The 20,218-nt window shown below is 35.1% G+C and overlaps 1 protein-coding gene across 8 annotated transcripts in view; it reads right to left on the reverse strand.

Annotated features, from left to right (window-relative positions):
• Window positions 1–772: 772 nt before the first annotated feature.
• Window positions 773–20,218, reverse strand: part of Glys (glycogen [starch] synthase) — a 75,418-nt gene continuing 55,972 nt past the window's right edge. For 6 of the 8 annotated variants that reach the window (XM_089647788.1, XM_089647786.1, XM_089647787.1 and 3 more), the window contains 10 exons: window positions 18,682–18,802; window positions 16,867–17,033; window positions 15,879–15,993; window positions 15,695–15,772; window positions 13,774–13,948; window positions 11,845–11,974; window positions 11,564–11,645; window positions 10,982–11,114; window positions 8,745–8,762; window positions 773–4,706 (listed from right to left, as the gene is read on the reverse strand). In XM_089647788.1, coding sequence (XP_089503914.1) covers window positions 4,606–4,706; window positions 8,745–8,762; window positions 10,982–11,114; window positions 11,564–11,645; window positions 11,845–11,974; window positions 13,774–13,948; window positions 15,695–15,772; window positions 15,879–15,993; window positions 16,867–17,033; window positions 18,682–18,802 — 1,120 coding nt within the window. In that variant the 3' untranslated portion in view covers window positions 773–4,605. The remainder of the gene's footprint in view (window positions 4,707–8,744; window positions 8,763–10,981; window positions 11,115–11,563; window positions 11,646–11,844; window positions 11,975–13,773; window positions 13,949–15,694; window positions 15,773–15,878; window positions 15,994–16,866; window positions 17,034–18,681; window positions 18,803–20,218) is intronic. The other 2 variants (XM_089647792.1, XM_089647791.1) reach the window with 1 other exon arrangement.

A 20,218-nucleotide genomic window follows, 5' to 3' on the forward strand; every position in this document is an offset into this window, starting at 1 on the left:
TAAAAAACTTATGTGTTCCAGTTTACAAAGAAACTGTTCCTTCTGATATGGTAAAAGCAAGTTTGCCATCCGCGATAATGCCAATATTAGGAAAGAATTGTATGTAACCACTTTTCGACTGATCACAAATTATCCAAACAAAGTAGTAGAATTCTTGCAATCGAAAACGAACTGCTACGAACATAGGCACAGTCGCAATGCAAGTTATGCACGCTCAGTAGGATACTATCGTATGAGATCTTTATGAAATGTTATAACCGAAACGAGTTTCGTATTGTGATCAGCCATGTCGGAAATTTTGTTGGTTCGGCACTCAGGAGCACTTATTAACTGGTGCTCACTACCCGTTTTTTTAATATGCTTTTATTGCATAACCAGCAGAAGTCCCCGGCATTGCGTGGGCTTTAGGCTGAGTTTTTCTAAATCAGATGTACAGTAATTTTCCTTTTATTTTGAATGTCAAGTGTGAGAAAGTATCAATATTCTGCTGGGGTGAAAAGGGGGACAGGGGTGATCTTTAGAAATCTCATGTGTACAGTGACCTTTCTCTTGTTCTGAAGGTCAAGTGTGCAAAATTTCATCAATCTCGGAACAAAACTGTAGATTTGTTTAAAAAACAAACCCACACCGGGACACTATAAAAAATAAAACATGCTTTTTGGCTCTTTTTTTTTTTTGCATAAACTGAAACATTCGGCCTGTTTTAAAGTGGCAATTTCAACCTGCGTAAGGAATGTGTGTTAATGATGAGGGTTGAATAAAGGAAATCAGGTTATTAAGAAGTATTTATTGGGGTGGTGCGACATACAGATGGAGTTACATTGTGGCACAGGCTGGAAACACATAGAATTACATCTATGAAAACTTACCTACCAACACATAAATTTACTAGCCTAACATTAAACTTAACAATTTTTTCCTCTAAAATATATTTTTCTCACTGGCAACACTTGTTCCATAATGACATCTAAAAACAGAATTCAAAATTTTAAAAACATTCTAAATCCGACAGTTGACTCATATTATTTTTATATAACTTTGTTCAAATAACTACAATATTATTATGACTGAACAGAAGTCAATAATTAATTTGTAATTTTCATTGACAATCACAAGGCTAGCTGCACATTTGTCAGACAAGACAATAAGGAGTTAACGAATATTCAGACATGCTGGAATATGATTTAAAGTTTTACAAACATGATTGAAAATAGTTAAAAAATATATTTGGACATTATTCAAAAGGGGCTCATTTGTTGACGGACATACAATAAACACAATATTACAAAATGAGCAAGTTCTATGATACAAAATGATTTTGAAAATTGACTGAATAATATTCACTACAAAAATAAACTAATTTTCATCCGTTTAGACTAGGTTGTAATTTCAGACTATTTCTTAAAAATGAGTCAAAATATGACTCGCATGGCATTTTATGGCAAATTAAAACGAGTTAGTACCCATCAAACAAAAGTGGGATGGTACCTACCCAATAAATAATAGGGCTTTTCAAATCCGCAGTTAACAAAGTTTCTTCTGGATTTTTTAGATTGAATGGCATATAGTGATGTAAATCGAAAAAGTATAACTTAAAGCCAACTATACTTGATACTTTAAAAAGTATCTTAAAAACTAAGCAAATTGAACACATAAAACCTAGCTCTAATTATATTAATACATAAAAAATATTTATCCTGCAAAAAAGCTAGCTGCCAAAACAAAAATCCAAAATTCACAACATCAAAAAAATATTGTTAAAAATACCATAATAATTATTGTAGTTTTCTTTTTCTTCAGATTTTAGAAAATTAACACTCATAAATAAGGTTTGCATATAGAATAGAATATGATTGTAAATATATATATGTATGTATAAATTTCTTTAAATAATTTTTTAAACTTAACAAGGTAATGGACAGTCATTTTAATATCAGTTATGTTCACATTTTAGTGGCTATGTCAGCTATATAAATAAGAAAAACTAAATACCTTCAATGAATGCGGCAATTGTTGCAGTAGAAATATATTTAATATAATTTATGTATGTTTATAAATTTGACACTAACGGCTTCTGTCATTTGAAAAAAACCTTTGATAGTTAACCTAATCTCCGCAGCTGTTGCATATACGATCCATTGGCGGCAATCTCTGTAAGCAGATGTCGCATATGTGATCCATGAAGATTCACTAAAACATATAAATTGTGTCAAAATGTCCGCATGATGGGATATATTATGTCATTGGAAATGCTGGCATTGTAAAGGTTAACACACTTCCGGCAGAACGGATACTTCTACATTTTATGCCTGTCCTACTTGAGTGGCAGTAAAGGCTTTGCTGTCTGATAATTCTATATGAATACTGTATACAAATGGTATACAATAGGGTCCCAATTATAAATATGTATATGTGTAAACAATGTAATACAAGTCTTCCATTTTCTTATCTCTCGTCTCTTCTGTGGAAGAATATTTATTCGAAAGGAAACTATAGTAAAACTGTAGAATGGATAATAAATCCTTGCACTTATGGGAGATGCGGAAATATATATATTTTTTTTTAATGTGCGTAAGTGAAAACCAAATTTTTAAAAATGTAATAAAATATGTACATTTTTCACACATAAAACATCACTAAATGACGATTGTATTACAACAGCCTTTAATTTCAGACAGTACTTTTATAGCTGGGGTGTTTTGACTACTACTTAAAAAAAAAAAAATTCAAATACATGTATTATTTTCAAACATACAGCGCTTTAAAGCAAAATCCATTTTCTCCAACGAGATCCTATTTTCGCCTGTTTGAAGTGTGTTAAGGTGATAAAAATTGAATCTTCATGCAAATAATGGACCAGGAATATTTAAAATTTTAGCCAACATACAAAAGGTTAATAACAAAAACTTCAAAGATGACATCAGCGTGATGAAAGATCAAGGATTACGACGTCACATCGTATATTTGCAACTGCCGCATATTAGGAATGCTGGCCTTTAGCAGTAAATAGAAATATATTTAAACATAGAATTGATTCCAATTTTACTCTTAAATGGCCACATTCAATTAGCTAAAGTGATTTTATTTACACATTAGTATTTTTTAGACCATGGACTATAGTTGATATACGCATCGTAAGGCAAAATAAAATCGGACGAATAGTCGATTTACATGGTTCAAAGGATTAACGCCACTAATTTAGCCTAACGTCGTTTTAAAGCTAATATAAGGTTAACAACTGTCGTGACAATTTTTTTTTTAGTTTATCTGTTTTGTATTGATAACACGACCACCGTGAAACTATGGCAAGCATATTTGAAGGTTTTGAGCAGGTATGTATACAAAAAGCTCCGTCTAATCTACAAATATAGAGTTTATAGATAAGCCCTTCGGTACTAGATAATAGATAATAGAAACAAGGGCGATGGGTCATGAACCATTCATTATTCAACACCATTCACCTATACCACTGCAAATAGAAAATTCAACACACCTTTAAAAAGTGATACGGAGTCATTAAATGTGATGAAACAAAAACTAGGTTTAATAGTTACCTATTTAACCTAGTCTTTGTTTCATCATTTTATATCACTTTTTGTAGGTGTGTTGAATTGTCATTTTGATGACATACCCTGCAAATCACATTTAAGCATGGGGCAGCATCCCGCCTTTGTTTCTACCTATACAACAAACACTCGTAGCTCGGCAACAGTCGGCACGCTTCCATGCCGTATCTATGTTACTATTATCTATGATACTCATAGAAGGAATCTTCATGATACTATCTGGTACCAGCTAGATATTTGCAGTTTTCCAAGGTACGAAGAGGATCCATCTAAGTTTTCTATATCCGTAATCAACTATAAACACAAATAAAAATATATTTCTCCTTATAAACTAGATAAATATTGACAAACAATGTTGCATTTTAAAAGTTGTTAAAAAATATTGCATAAAATGACTACAAAAGTAAACAAAACACAATTGAAAAAATTATGAATTATTGCGTGAGTTTCAAAATTACAGTTAAAATTTGAAACAAACTTTCGAGGTGCCATTCGTTAATTAATTTCTTAAAACAATAATAGTATTGCCGAAGTTCAGTATAAACTAACAATAAAATAAATTCATCAGAATTTGTTACATTAGTTTCGTAGAAAGCAATTATGTAACAATATTTTGTAAATATGTAGATATGGGTGCTATTATTAATAATAATAATTATTATTGATGAAGTATGTTACATTTTGACATTTTCTATGAGGAGAGAGTCTGTATTTTATATAACCTAGTATAATATCGAGGTTTAAGAAACAATACAGTAAGTGACCAATTAACATATTTTTAGAAGGTTTATCATTTATCATAATTTCGAGATGTCAAATACAAAGTTATTCGAAGTAGTATATAATTTTAAGAATGTTTATCTCAATGTTATGCGCTATTTTTAAAATTCTATAAAAAAATTCATCAAAAATGTCACATACTAGGTATCATTTGTTAAACCTCGATACTATGTCCATTACATCTCAACAGTTTTGAATATGGAATTATTAGTGCAACATTTATAGAACACTGCAGCGGTTAGGCACTGCTTCAATGTTGCTATTCGGAAATTTTAAGTTCCGCCAATTCTTTTTCTTCGTCGACCTCGTCATCATCTTCGTCATCAGATCCGTGGACTGATGCGGCCGGTGTTGTCGCCCCTGAAAAAACATAGTCGTAAATAAATAATTTACATCTTTTTTTTATATTTCAAGTCACGACAGAATAATAATTAACGTCTTTTTTTATTTTAAGAGTTGGAACAAAAATATAAAAAAAAACATGTTTTTGAATAGTTAAATAGAATTTTTACTGTATTATCTTTTGACTAAAAAGAGATGTGTTTTTGATATAGCTGAAATAGTCTGCACAAAAGCATTAGAGCTTTTATCTTAGTATTTTTCATTAGTATAACGGGAAATGCAAATTGGGAGAATTTTGCATCTATAAAATATATTATTATTATTGGTAACAAATTTTACACATCAGTAAATAATTTGGTAAATATGCAGAAAGTGAAATACGGAAAAAAAAAGATTTATTTAAAAAAGGGTTTATCTCCATTGAATTACTTTGAAAAATACATTTTTAATAATTTTTATCCGAGTATTTAATATTATCCGATTGGATATTATAGGATAAAGCTATTAGAGCTCTGTCTATTGAAATTAAAAATTGAAGTTCAAAAATAACCAAAAATTTTCATATTTTTTTGACATGTCAATTTTATGCAATATGTTACATAAATATATGATTTTTTCTTTCTACCTATCGAAATAGATGAATTCAGTACTTCTCATGATTTTAACCGTTTTTTTAGTTAAAACTAATGTTTTGAAATTATGTATATTTACCAATAATTTAAGGACATTTATGAAATCTTGCAAACATACCAAATACCTACTGAGCGCTACATCACTGTTTATAACTTTACAGAAAAAATAATATATTCACTACAAGTGCACTACACACTATTGCTGAAAATTTTCCGTGCATTCCAAAACCGTGACTGCTCTTTATAAAAATATAAATCAGTAAAGCCACTGATGGCTCCATTGTAACTTGTCCCCTTTTCTCATAAACAAAGCACATTACTACGGACCTCTAAGAAGCAGGACTCTTGTACTGTGGAATTGAACAAGCCGTATTGTTTCCAAAAGTTAGTTTTTGCTAATAATTACAATTTAAGTGCAATAAACAGCTGGTGTCCAAAATATGTGGTAAAATTTTGTAAATATCGGAACAATCCTGAAAAATTTGGAAACCAGTTGTAAATAATTATAAATTAATCCTAAGGTTTTGCGATTTGTACCATAGAAACCACTAATAGACGGAACTTCACGCCTTTGACGACTTTATTCTGTTCCAACAATCTGCATTCAAAAAACCTCTTCAAAATCCTCACGAAAAATCCGAATTCAACCCACCATAGAAGAAGTTGTAATATTCTACCATAGAAAATAGTAGTAGACTGAAATTCACACATTTTTCAACTTTACCCTGCTCCAAAATTTTAAATTCAAAATCCACAAGGCGAGTGCGAATTCCGCCCACCATAGATGTTGTAATAGTCTACCATAGAAACTGGTACTAGTGTACTTAGAAACTAGAACAAGACGGAAATTCACGTTTTTATCAACACTACCCTGCTCCACAAGTCTAAATTCAACATCACTCTTCAAAATATATCCACAAGGCGAGTGCAAATTCAGTCCACCATAGAAGATGTTGCAATAGTCTACCAAAGAAACTAGTAGTAGACGGAATTTCACGCCTGGTCGACTTTGTCCTGCTCCACCGCGTCACTTTCGCCGTCTGGTGCGCCCGGTCCTCCGGCCGTGCGTACGTCGATCTGTTCACAAACCATGGCTTTGCTTAGACTCTGTGAAATACAGACGGCGCTGTCTTTTGTTTCAGACGGAACCGCATTTAAACTGTTGGTTTCTTCAATTTGTTCCGTTTTAAAACTGTCAGTTTTCTCCATGGCTTCCAAGTTGTCACTTTTATCATCAGATTGTTCGATTTTTTCATAGACCAATGATTTTTTTTTACAAAAATCAATTTCTATTCCTCCATCGTCGCCTGTATCAACGATATTCATTGTATTTTCAATATATTTCGTTTTTATATCATGCACGAAGCACACGGTCATATCGCAATCTTGTTCTATGCAATCTTTGCTATTATATTGATTGGAGTTTTCGTCTATGTCCAGTGCTTTATCTATGAGTTCTTCACTGTCTATGGGTTCGTCATTATCTACGGGTGTGTCGCTGTATATGCTTTCATCATTCTCTGATGCTTCGGAACAATCGGTAGTTTGTGTGGTTTGATTTTGGCAATCGTTTAGAATTGAAACTGTCCAGCAAAAGAAATAAGGAAAAATAACATGAAATGCAACTGACTTAGATTAATAAACTTAAAAGTAAAAAGATTTATAAACAGTTAAAATTTAAAATACATTTCCAAAACAGATTATGAAAAAAAAAAAATTGGAAACATGCACTTAAATTATGATTTGGAACAAATTCCTACCAAAGGAAAATTCATTTGGTTAATTTTAGATTAATTTGCAAGTCATTTGCATTTCAGTTATACAAAAAAAAAACAAACATAAATAAAGGTGTAAGATTCTACATTTTACACCTCCTGAAAATGGAAATAATATGTCCACATAAAAACATTATGAGGCGCATAAACGAGCAATTTTTTACTGTAGGGGAATATAGCGCAAGATTTTTGTGCTTTGCCTATTCTTGTCGACGTATTGCCTTATCTTGCCAGTGAGTTTGCTCGGCTACTGATATTATGGCAATATTGCCGGCCCAAATCTATTTCCTTCCCGTTCTGTTACTGATTTTGCTTCTTTTGTTATTGCAGGAGATTGTTTTTTGTGCTATGAATTTGTCTCGCGGTACACGTTAATATATAAAGTTTTTTATTTGGTTTTGGTTTTACGCCCAAGTGGACATTTACATAGATAAAGAATAGAATGTTGTGTAATCGAAAATTATACAAAAAATATTGACAGGAAACGGAAATATTGATGGCCCCTTCCCTTGCAGGGCGAGACAATTGTTCAGCAATAGGCAATAATATGCAATTTATCTTACTCGTTTATAAGCACCTTTAGGGGACATTGACAATTTTAAAATAAAGAAAAAAAAAAATCTATTTTATCTAAAATAATCAGTACCTTCCTACGCTAATAAAATAATGCAGTTATGCCAAAGTTTTTTATGGTGAACAAATAATTTATGTACAGACATATCGTCGCTCTAGTTCATTTTTATCCAACAGACCAAAATGTAAATCGGGAGAAAAAGCGCTTCAAAGTATTTTTTATGAAAAACGCATGTACAATGAAATTAGCTCAATAATTCTAAGGTTACTAAAATGATAGAAATTATTATTTTTAAGTAAAATTGTTCCAAATATGTATTTAAAATTACGCAGAAAACACGTTTTTAATTTGGATGTAGGACAAAGTGTTGGATAAACACACTAGGAATGTTGTTTAATTTTGGTGGACTTAAAAATGGTTTGTTGGACAAAAACGAACTAGAGCGACGATATGGTAGGCACCCAGACACACTATTTTCATAAGGTATTTTCACAAACAATGTTCATATCATGACATATAAATTTTCTACAAAGATTTGAATTGTGTATTTTAAATTGCCCCCAAACAGCGTTTTCATGTCAGGGGAGAAATAGAGAGTTTCAAGAACAGAAAGGGAGTTTTTGACAAATCTAGGGAGAAACAGGTATTGGTGAAGATATATCTGAAATTCCCAGAATTGCGAAAAATCCAGGGATATCATTAGTTCTATGAGTTTTGTTTTGCATCCCCCTCGTAAAGATGAAAATATTTGCATTTTCAACAGAAAAGTGTCAAAAATCTAGGAAGTTTCTGGAAATTTACAGGAATTTTCATAAGATATATTTTTGACCAGGCAATGCTGCATCAACACAATATTTAAGACGGCTGCACTTCCACCGATCTTTTAGATGATCCTCAATGACAGTTTTTGTTAGCAACCAGTAAACTGTGTAAGTCACAGAATTTTTTTGAAATTGTGAAAATACCCTACTGTTATATATTTTTTTCAACTCTTCTAGTACAACAATCAGTAGTCTAAAATCTAATGCATTCACGTGTAAAACATATAATTATTTATTTTTTATGTTCATCTTACCACGCTTACTACTAGCATCTTCAGTAAACAAATTAGGGCAGCGGTCATTTTAAGGAAAAGTTTTAGTTAGCACATTACTTAAAAAAAAAAAACTGTATTAAAAAGTGTAAATAATCATTCTCATAGTCTCTTGGAAATTGGTTAAGACCATAGACATTAGAATTAATAGATGATCCAATCAGGGAAAGGGGATCGAACCAACTTGCGCGGAGCGCGGGAGGAGGTGTGACCGTCCCACTTTAGTTGATTTGTTTATAAATGAATATGACAATATACAGGCAAGTTGCAATGTAATATCACCATTCTGTTCTCGGAAATAAAATCTGCTTACGAATAACCAGTCCTTTTTACAATAGTGCGCAAATTTTTGGCTGCTTAAAACTTAACTACGTAATATCCCAAATCGGGTAAACAAAAGTTCGGGCTTGTTTCCAAAATTTAATATTTTGTTACACTATTTAGTTAGATACTTTTACAAATGTGTTATAATTATCTCGCCACACTCAATTTTACAGTCTAAAATTGAGTATGGTGGATTGTGTCAGGCAATTCGTTTAAGAAGGAATATTCAGATCCTGCGCAGAACAATGTCCCACAATGGCAAAGGTTTGCAGCATGGAGTAAGCTTCAGCCTTTACTTTTCTGCGAATGGCCAGGTTATTTAAATGTGCACTCTTCGGTGGTCAGTGTACGACTGATGTCATAGTTTATTCAAAGCATTCTCGAACCCTCCAGGAGGCCTACTCTGTATCTTTCGGGTTAACAAACCAGTAAGTTCGTGGTTTAACCTTTCCTTGCCGGTGCTGTCAACTGAGTGAACATCGTCTCTAATTAATAAAATATCTCTCTAAATACATTAAACACAGAGTTCAAATTTCAGGTATTCCTCCGCAGTAAATTTACGAATTGTAGTAAGTAATTACAATATATAAATATTTACCGAGTATATAGACGAGGAATTTTTGAACACCGTTAAGGAAGAGTTAATACGCGTTTGTGACGTGGCTAAACCGGCAGCAGGAAAGTTTCGAAAGACACAGAGTAGGCCCCCTGGTACCAAAAATACGGTCACGTGGTTTGCCTCAAGCTCATCGAAATGATCCCCAGATTTCAATGTTACGGCAAGTCTATTAATTTGGATGTCTATGGTTATGACCATTCAAGTAAAAAAAAAAAATTAAACCAAAACAAAAAATTGTGTTTTGTTTTTTATTTTTGCCTAAATTACGTCCTCAGCATTGTGAATAAATCAAGGAGAATTATTGTTTTACGGCAATCTCTTTTATAAAACTACCCGTTAGATTAACAAAGAGTTATCAGCAGGATTCAGAAAAACCTCTTAAGCCGCATACAGATATTCGCAACACAACATGTAATGCCGCAAAGGTTGGAACAAATTTCTAAGTGTGTACGTCGCTATGCACGAAACAGGCACGTACACTATGATGATTTCTTACAACCTTTGTTGTTTAGCGTGTTGTGTTGGTAATATTCGTACGTGGCTTTAGAGGTTTAGATTTTAGCTCAAATGTAATATTATACCTACATTCTACCTAATCTAAAATAAGTAATTTTTATGTATAATTGAATTAAATGTGACATCATTTTTCTTTACAGCTCAGCTCTGCTTCTGCGATGGCAAATCCATTTTTACACATTAGGTGCAATTTTTAATGGTCTTTAAAGTACGAAGCATTGGCGTTAGGTTCAGTTTGAATTTTAATTTTTAGTTAGTGTAATCTGGTGCCAAAGGTTATAACAGTATAGTTACATTTTTCTATGCAGCGTGCAACAGCACGTACCGGAAGGATTTTAACCAGCAACTTGTAGAACAGCAAAATGTAGATGTCATTTTGCTGTTCGATGATATCCATCACACCTCGCAAATGGATAGTTGGGTTAGACTAACGGGTCACACGATACGCACACCATCTCATTCCAGCAGCACGGTAAGAGACGAGACAGAGCGCGTATCACTTTTTTTGTCACAACGGGTAGCAGTGTGATCAGTGACGACGTGTGATAGATTTTTTTTTTTGTTAATTGAAAAAAAAATATCATCGGACAGCAAAACGACATCTTCATTTTTACTCTAAATATGTTTGCAGATTTGACAAAATTATTTGTACGATATGTCCATGGAAGCCTTTATAAAAGATAATGATAGTACAGAGAAAAGCATAAAGTCCGAGTAATAAAAAAATGAATTATAGTTTAATATATTATAAAAGTCTTACGGGAATGCGAGGGGCTCGGGGGCTCAGAAAGTGGGCGGGGGTAGGAGAAGCGCCCGCCCACCTCGGATTCAACCTCGTCCACATAGTCGGGGTACACCTCTCGAAGGGCACGCACTCGGGCCTGCCTGTAGAACTGTCAAACAAATCAATATAAATTAATATAAATATAAAATTCAACGGCGTCCTTGGTCGAGGGGTAAGACTTTCGACTAGCAATCTGGAGGTTGCGGGTTCGAATCCCGGCGCGTGCAAGTAAATTTTATTTTATTTCACAATTTATTAATTTTAAATAATATATAGTATGTATGCGGCACGTTCCAGAGTGGAAGATACTCTCAGCATCAACGGTGTAAGATCACCATTCAGAATTGAAACGTTGCTTGAAATGGCTTTGAATTTGATGACCTATCTGGTACTTCCACACCTTCCTTTCATCCCACTACCTTTAGTCTTATTGTTTTATTCTTACATATTATTGATGTACACCATTATTGGACAGTTAGGTTCGGTTAGGCCACATAGATAAGGTTAAGAAGATGTAAACAATTCTTTTTGAGTGGCAAATTTTAAAAATATACTTACGATGCCAAGATTTCTCCAGTCCATCAGGTCGGAAAGGCGCTCAGTTCTGTTTCTCTGAATAATTCTTTGACGGCGATTTAACCTGCAAAGGAACATTCATTTTTAGTAGTGTATCTGTCAACGCTTGCTCTACATTCTCAGAGCTCTACATCCAGTGTTACGTGCCTGAGTCAAAGGACACATGGCGAAGTAACTCTTTGGACGGACAATGGACCACACAACCGATTATAATAATATAATTTAAATAATAATAAATTATGTTAAGAAAAGCAATAACTGACCTTGCAAAGTCATACATGTACTGGGCCAATTGCTGGACGGATGCCTCCAGGGAAATGTATCTCCGATCAACAACGTAGATTCCATAGGACATGGGGTCCGCTATGTGATCCTGCATGAAACAGCCGAAACCTTAACAGAAAGAAAAACATAATATCAATTAACTAACTAACCATCGCGCTCTTAGGCAGAAAGAACCGCTAAACAATTTGGTCTTGACACACACTCCTGGCTTCATTCCAATCATACATTGTCTCATATATACTGTTCAGATTATCATGGCACGACTCAAGTATTTGATTTATTGATACTGACATGTATTCCCTGGGGCGTCCCTGACTTCTTCTACTATTCACTTTCACGTTATATATTCTACTTACACTATTTTTTTCGTTCATATACTCTACATGCCAAAACTATCTAAGACGCTTCCATCCACAGGGATACTCAAGTATCTTGACGACTATCTCCATACATCAGCGTGGAGGTTTATACGCGGGCAAAGCTCGTCAGTGGTGCCAGTATCCTGCGAGCAGTCGGTCTACGTTGTTACCCTCTCATAACAGAGCAATTAATAAATATGATAGTCTAGCAAAAAATTATAGTCTCATTGTCACTTGTGTCAGTAACAACGTAACAATGGGAGCGTTAGATCAGTGCTAGGAACAAAAGGGTCAACAAAAAATGACAGCTACAGCAATTGTGGGTGAGGGTATGAAAGTTTTGGAGAGGTGGTAACGATGCAGGTCTCGTGATGTCTGTGCGCGACAAGTTGCTTGCGACGTGAATACACAAAATGAGTATCGGATATTTCTATATTCTTGTGGAAGAAGGGCCTTAGCTTCCCTTTCGTAATCTTATTCATTACGATTACATTAGTGCATTGCATTCCTTCTGAATCTCCACATTTTTAACACAGTCATACAACAAAAAATGACAGCTACAGCAATTGTGGGTTATGAAAGTTTTGGAGAGGTGGTAACGATGCAGGTCTCGTGATGTCTGTGCGCGACAAGTTGCTTGCGACGTGAATACACAAAATGAGTATCGGATATTTCTATATTCTTGTGGAAGAAGGGCCTTAGCTTCCCTTTCGTAATCTTATTCATTACGATTACATTAGTGCATTGCATTCCTTCTGAATCTCCACATTTTTAACACAGTCATACAACAAAAAATGACAGCTACAGCAATTGTGGGTTATGAAAGTTTTGGAGAGGTGGTAACGATGCAGGTCTCGTGATGTCTGTGCGCGACAAGTTGCTTGCGACGTGAATACACAAAATGAGTATTGGATATTTCTATATTCTCGTGGAAGAAGGGCCTTTGCTTCCCTTTCCTAATCTTATTCATGACGATTACATTAGTGCATTGCATTCCTTCTGAATCTCCTCATTTTTAACACAGTCATACACGGGTATATCACACATACGCCTCAAGGATCGAAAATCACAGGCGTCAGGTGGAAATGCTGTCCTTGTTCTTCCAGTATTCCACTGGAAAAAGTTCCAAGGAACTAGCGTCATCGACCCCTTCAGCACTAGTGCATAGTCAGGAAACACGCAAAACGTACGCCCAACATTCGTATACGGTTGTTTCTACGACCTTGAGTTCAATAGCTCGGCTGCGGAACGATATGCCGGCCACTGTGTTTCCTCCGTCTTACAACATTCAAGACCCATGTTCACTCCTTTCTCTCTTGAAAAATACCCTCCACACAGGATCCCCAAATAATCCCTTCAGGGCCTCCTGTGGAGTTAAAGCAAAAAAGAAAATAAAAAAAGGATCTTAATTGTACAGCATTCAGTTTACTTTTATTCTTCTACTGCCAATTCAACTCCTTACTGTCATACATCAGGTCTGGAATCAGCACTCCATTGTGGACTGCTTGATTCGCTTCGTATTGTGCATTAAAGCAGGTATCAACTGACCTGACAGGTTGGTTGTGATGCTGGGTATACCCATGACGGTGCACTCGGCAGGGGTGTAGCCCCAGGGCTCGTAGTACGAGGGGAACACGCCGAGATGGCAGCCGCGCACAAACTCTTCGTACTCCAGACCCAGCAGCGGGTTGGTCGACGACAGGAACTCGGGGTGGAAGATAACCTGATTAAGATAAAAAAAATATTTGATTTATCAGTAAAGATCTCCAGAATTATCTGAACAGCCAAAACGAGGAACTTCAAAACCACGTGTCCCACCAAGTGAACTGTTATGATACAGTGTATTTGTTTTAGTGAAACTTCATGGATCAAATAATGAAACATCCAGGTATGGGTAGCTGTCAATGGATCACATTTTATGTGAAAGCCGCGTAGATAAGGTTAAGACAGTGTTTCCCAGCCTTCTTTATGCCATGTCTCACCCGTCAGAGGCCCGGGGCGGCAATGATGAATGAGGCTCCCCTCCCTAGTTTAAGAAGTTGATGTAATTTTACAAGCTATTTATTCAGTTCACATCTGTATGTATAAGTGTTTGTTTATTTAGTTAAAATCTTGCAAGCGAAATTTAAATATAAATATGGACGAGGAAAATAAAATACGAATCGATCCGCAAAAAAAAGGTCATCCGATTTACATGCACAAAGTTTTAAACTGTTTAAAAATCCAGTCACTATGGCCAGGGCCGTATTATGCGTAAGGCAGTATAGGCAACTGCCTAGGGGCCCCGCATCGGTCTCTAGGTTAAATGAGCCCCGAAACGTGCATTGCCTAGGGGCCCCGACTATGACACCACGTAAGGATTGTTTATAAAGGATCCCTTTGTATTTTTTAAAATTTTTATGAACAATGATAATTTTCCATAAAAAGAGAAAATAAAGTTCGCTGTTCGCTGAGTAAATCGTTTATGATAATAACATTTTTTTGTATGACCGATGAGTATTCCCCTTTATATGTGGAATGCTTACGTTTCTCATCTCTGAAATGTGGTGCCCCACCTCTGAGACGTTATGCTCCACCGGTGGGGCGTACGCCCCACCGTGGGAAACACAAGGTTGAGAGAATAAAAACATTACTTTTTTTATATTAGCTCCACACCGGAGACCTTGACGAAAATAACTTCCCTCAGGGCCAATCATTTTAAGGGATGCTGTGTGGAGGGTCTCTTTAAGGAAAGGAAGAGGAGGAAGTTCTGGGAAGGCAAAAGGTATGAAGGGTCCAAGAGTGATGGACGTATGAATCCATCCCTCCAACTGCGGTGCAAGGCAATGGGTAGAGAGAGTCCAGCCGAAGAGGTCAAAAGGTCTCCCTCGACCAGTCTCTCTCCTGCTAAGTCACAAAACGTAGCAAACCACTTGGGGTTACCTATGGCAGAGGTATTGGTTATCCACACCCGCATCCCAAATTGAAAAGTTGAAAGTTACTGGATGGTAACGGTACTTTTTGGAATTCATCTTTGTTGTAGCACAGTATAAACGATATGTAAGGGATAGTTAGCAGTTATCCACTACATATTTATATCAGTACTTGTATCTTCCTATTGTAACACGTGATTAAAATTAATATTACAGATAATATAAGAATAAATTCCGAGGTTGATGAAATTTTACACATTCGACCTTCAAAACAAGAAGAATTCAACGTCTATATGCAATTTCAAAAAACTCTGCAGAAGCCCGGGCAACGTGTTTGTGAATGTGTTTTTTTTATAGAAACCTACAGCTTTATTCCGAAACTGATGAAATTTTGCACACTTTATCTTCAAACAAGAGGAACAGTAGCAGTGTAGGTCATTGTCTATACATGATTTGAAAAACTACCCCCAACCTCTTTTCGACCCCTAAACAAAATAAATCCCTGGCAACACTGGGTTTCAGTTGGTTACCTTATAAAGAAAAAATGTATTGCTTACCTTAACCCTATCATTAACAGAATTAAAAAGATGACACCTTCTGACGGAGGTAAGGACGGGGTCATTCCAATCATCAACCTGAAAATAAATAAAAAATAAAGTCAACCCTTTTCTTGTGCACAGAATTAACATATTAAATTTAATTTGATAAAAAATACTGCATTTCAATGAAAATTTAGCTTACAACGTTGTGCGTGGTCACGGGGGGCATGGTGTCCCTCTGCAGAGCGTACATGCATCTCTTCAGGCGTACAGTGTCATCTTTCTGAAGAAGCTCATTGGGCTGCGGAAGGTGGCCTCTGGATTATTTAAAAAAAAAATATATATATATTTATTGTAAATGGGTGTTGGGTACCTAATATTTATATTAGTGTTGTAATATGTATTATGTTGGAATATTTATTATCACATTGTTCTGATTTCAAATTTATGTTGCAATATTTATTAAGCAATGGTTGTTTCACAGAATTTGAACAATTCATAAGATTTCAATGTTAATTTTCAAGTTCTGTGAAAGACCTATTGAAGTTCTGTTATTAATCATTAGTCCAGTTGCTTTGCAGAACAGAAATAATAACAGAACTTGAATAGAACTTTCACAGAACTTGAAAATTATCTTCAAAAATGAAAATTGATGAAATGTTCAAATTCTGTGAAACAGCCCGTCCTAAGTATCAAATTGTTAGACAGAATCTCATTTCAAATTTATCACATTAATATTATAGTCAAAGGAAGAGTATGTATGAATGTGAATGAGGCAAGAAGTGTGTGCCAAGACCGAGTTTTTGGCGGTCCGTCCTGCCTACCGCTGCGGGGAATGGCGTGATGGTTAATTAGTTAAATTTACCACATTGATTGACTGATCTATCCTACCTAATTCAAATTTATGTGAAAATAATTCTAAGGACGGGTTGTTTCGGAGAATTTGAACAATTCATCAAATTTCAACTTTCATTTTCAAGTTCTGTGAAAGATTTTTTTAAGTTCTGTTTTTATTTCAGTTCTGTCATGCAAATAGCCTATAATGATATAATAACAGAACTTGAATAGGACTTTCACAGAACCTGAAAATGAATGTTGAAATTTGATGAATTGTTCAAATTCTCCGAAACAACCTGTCCTAAGTAAATTATATAAACAAAATGAAAAATAATAGTTTAAATAGAACTGACCTCAAACATGTGTCGTACATGCGCTTGCCGACGTTCATCTGAATATCGTGGATGGTGTCACGGAGTGTCTTGGTCACTGCATGCCCTCTCAGGGACTCCACGTTGAAGTTGTTGGTCTTGGTGGGGAAGATGAGGAACGCTACTACCGTTACGTCCGGGTGCGTGTTCTGAAAGAACAATTTATTTTGTGAGTAAATCACAAACCAACGAAAAGATAGATGTGCACATAAGGGCGAGTGGAACAAACCAACTTGTGCGGAGCGGGGAGGTGGTGTCCCTTTCAATTTGTCAATAAATTAATCCAACAGTTTACAGGCAACTTTTTGGTTTTCAAAAATAAAATTTGCTTATGAATAACTTCTTAACTAGTTCTTTTACAATGTCACGCAAATTGCTTGCTGCATAATATACGTAATTGTGAATCCTATAGTACAGTACAATACAGTATTTAGAATACTTTAAAAAAAAATTTAATAATTTATTAACGGCAGTAAATACGAACATGTAAAATATGAGAGGACGCCTTGCACAGAAAAGTCCCACAATGGCCTGCGCTAAAAACTGCACATAACTTTACTTTTCCGCGCAGGTTCTGGTTTTTTTGTAGATTTACGTCGGAGGTCAAAGAACGAATGATGTCATAGTTTATCAGGCTAAATTGTACGCTTTTTGTAACAATTCAAATGGTATCATAGAAATCTTTGTGTCTCCCTTACTGTCATTTCATATGAAACTGCACTATGACGAGACTATGGTATCCCCGGATCCATGATAACTCAACACAGTGACAATTCAACACACTTTTAAAAAGTGATATAAAGTCATTCAGAAGTATAATTATTACTTTTCAAAAGAGCTGCGTATTTCAAAAACGTGATGACTTTTTGCCTTGCTCACACCTTATTAATTTATTATTATATCTTTTTATTATTCAACCATCGAAATTGAGCACAGTTTTATTTTGTGTTAATTCTGTTATTTAACCTTAAATCGACCATTATATTTCTTAAAGAAGCTGTCAGAAAGCCTGAGAATTTGTGTGCATTTCCGCTTCGCAATAAAATCCAAATAAATTAAATATTTCTGGATATATCCAAAAAATGGATGAAATACGCTTTTAAATTTTATTATTAGAAATAAGTATATAATTATTGAAATATTAAAATTTGAAATCAAACATAAAAAAGTTTTAAACGTTGTTTTCTCTTTCTAAAACCATTGAGTACACATTTCTCAGCAGTAACGGAGTTACAAAGATTTTTATGAGACCATATGAGCTGTTCCCAAAAGAGAAGAAATTGATTCCACAGGTAATAAATAGCTGCTTGTTCGCAAAACCGAACAAATTAGTGTGAGGTGTTACAAAAATAACTTTTTTTATTTTTCATACAATTTTTTTTTTCTTCTGAAGTCGAATAACAAGTTCGAAACACGCCAAATGCAAACAATGCATCTGTGTAAGTATATACTGTGTTCGTGTCAACCTTGGTTCCGATGCCTATAACAGTAAAACTCACTGTAGATTATTCCTTCTTTCAATATTATATTTTACATTGTTGATTGATGCAATGGATAAAATTAACAAAATGTGGTGTTTCGTAGCAACTATGTATGTGGGAACTTATAATTATATAAATAAAACTATGGGAGGTGAATTGTAGAAGAAGTCGGAGACGCCCGGGAAGACAAGAGTTAGAATAACAGAAGAGTATGTACAAGACGATGCATGAAACAACGGGTGTTGTGCCAAGAAAAAGATGTATAGCGGTCAGTTTTATGTCAATCTCGGTTAGTTGGTTAAAACACGGGACCAACCTTCAGGTAGTGGTTCAGCCTGGCCAGAGCCTCGATGAATATGTCCGCTCCCTTGTTACCGAACTCGTAACGGCCAGCGATGAAGAAATAGAGAGTCTTGTCGAGATCAAAATCAAAATGTCTGAAAACAAAAATTACAACTTAAAAAGTGAGCATCATTTATATTTATTATTTCGATGGCCAGATTCGAGGGGCACATATATGAAAATATAATTTGAAAAAGAAGAGGTTAATTATCTCAAAATAGTATAAAATAAAGTCGATATTACGTCTGTCTGTTTGTGCGCTCAGTTCTTCTAAACTACGCAAAAGATTTTGACAGGGTTTACAATATCATTTGTAGAATTTCTTCCGGAAGGATTATATCTATGATGGATGCTTTTGTTGTTATAGAAAGTAGAGAAAAGTCGATGTTCTGTAATCAAGTCGCAAAAAAATATTTTCAGGCGCTTACATTGCTAATGCTGGCTAAACCTTATGAGATACATCAAAATAATGTACTACGGAATTTTATATCTTAAAAAGGTCTACAGAAAAGTAGGCGAAGGTATAAGTAAGCAACACTGGGTACATTGTTTGAGAGCTTTGTTTTTCTAGGGTTTTGTTTTGTTAGGGTTTTCACTATCATTTAGAGAGTATCTTTTGGAAGGTTTACGTATATAATAATACCTAACTAACTAACTAACCATCACGCCTTGCCTTTTACCGCAGGGGTAGGCAGAGAGGACGGACCGTCAAACTCGGTCTTGGCACACACTTCTTGCCACATTCATACATACTCTTCTATTATTCTGACTCGACATGGCCCAACTCGAGTATCTGATTCACTTGATCATGCCATGTCTTCCTCGGGCGTCCCCGACTTCTGCTACCATTCACATTTATTTATTTATTTTATTTTTTATAATATTGATTACATTTTATGATTTTGACTGTCCAACTAGGAAGGATTCCCGTTTCAGGAAAGTCAAATTTACAGGTTTCAAGTTATCCTAGACGAATACAGGATTTAAGACTAGCTAAAATAAGTATGATAAAACGAAGATACATGAAAAAAAGATACATAAAGATACATAGAGGCGTTCGTGATTTCAAATTACATTTTTTAGTATCATTTCGGAATCAGTCCTGCCTAGATCCAACAACCATTTTGTCACTGTTGGACCGAAGGATGACAATTCACACAGTTTCAGCTGGGAGGGGATTTTATTATATATTTTAGGACCGAGATATGAGAATATTTTTTCCTTCCTTCCCTTACTTCTGGTTTGATGTTTGTGTTCGGCATTTGCATTGTATATTCTCCTTACGCCCTTTATTCGCTCTACATGCCCAAACCATCTAAGCGTCCCACATCAGCCTTGCACTCTTTGCGGATCTCCACATTTCTCACACGATCATACATGGTTTAACCACACACACGCCTCAGGGATCTCATTACTACAGCATTCAGTCTGCTTTCATCCTTTCTCAAAGCATTGGGTGTAGAAAGTCCGTCTCACCTTCTGGTGAGGTCAAAAGGTCTCCCTCAACTAGC

This window comes from Hesperophylax consimilis, chromosome 27, assembly GCF_061612785.1.
Source record: "Hesperophylax consimilis isolate HC1 chromosome 27, BYU_Hcon_1.0, whole genome shotgun sequence".
Lineage (NCBI taxonomy): Eukaryota > Metazoa > Arthropoda > Insecta > Trichoptera > Limnephilidae > Hesperophylax > Hesperophylax consimilis.